Source organism: Aptenodytes forsteri, unplaced genomic scaffold (genome assembly GCF_000699145.1).
Source record: "Aptenodytes forsteri isolate BGI_AS27 unplaced genomic scaffold, ASM69914v1 Scaffold266, whole genome shotgun sequence".
Classification (NCBI taxonomy): domain Eukaryota; kingdom Metazoa; phylum Chordata; class Aves; order Sphenisciformes; family Spheniscidae; genus Aptenodytes; species Aptenodytes forsteri.
In genome coordinates, this window is record NW_008794109.1 from 238,410 (window position 1) to 239,167 (window position 758).

Sequence of the window (758 nt, forward strand, 5' to 3'; positions counted from 1 at the left end):
ATTCTCTCCCCCATCCCACTGGGGCAGGGGGAGAGTGCGCGAGCAGCTGTGTGATGCTCAGTTGCCAGCTGAGATTAAACCACGACACTGTTCAAACATGAAGCTGACAACAGCTAACCGCTTTAGTTATGGCTAGAAACGTTTAGTACCTTCAATACTTCCAGAAGTTTAAGGAAGTAGAAAGCCTTCTCACATGGCTGAGAAAAAGATTTTTCAGAAAACACCTTACCTCATAAATGTTGGGGTGCCACATTTTGGTCAGGAATCTGAAGGTAGGTGGTGAATATGGATAGTCAATAGGAAATTTAATGTGAGCCTGGAAAAAAGCAAAATATTTTAGTTATGAAACAGAACAAGAAGAGAGATCAACAAGCAACCATTATAGTGAAAAACTGGAAAAAAACAATTTCAATTAAGGCCATTAAATTGTTCACTTTACACACCAGTGCCCATGTGGCCCCACAAGAGAACTCTACAATTTCTTACGAGCAAAAACTTAATTGAACAAGAAAAATCTAAACACCAGGACTGACCTGGGCTGGTAATGCTCAGAAAACAGGCCAAAAGGCATCTACCACGTCCTAATTCTAGAAGCACAATCCAACAACTGTTGTTAAGCAGGGTAAAATAGATTTGAAAAGCTGGAACTCAAGATACTACTGCTTCTGAACCCAGAGAGACAGCAGGCTAAAAATGTTTGCTAAGGTGAAGAGACCTGTTTTACGTTTGCCTGTGCAAATATTTTAAATTATTCTTTC

At 40.1% G+C, this 758-nt stretch overlaps 1 protein-coding gene across 1 annotated transcript in view; it reads right to left on the minus strand.

Annotated features, from left to right (window-relative positions):
• Window positions 1-319, minus strand: part of UBE2R2 (ubiquitin conjugating enzyme E2 R2) — a 14,521-nt gene extending 14,202 nt beyond the window's left edge. Inside the window, exon 1 of the mRNA XM_009275326.2 lies at window positions 230-319. Within this exon, the coding sequence (XP_009273601.2) occupies window positions 230-253 (24 nt within the window). The 5' untranslated portion in view covers window positions 254-319. The remainder of the gene's footprint in view (window positions 1-229) is intronic.
• Window positions 320-758: the final 439 nt, after the last annotated feature.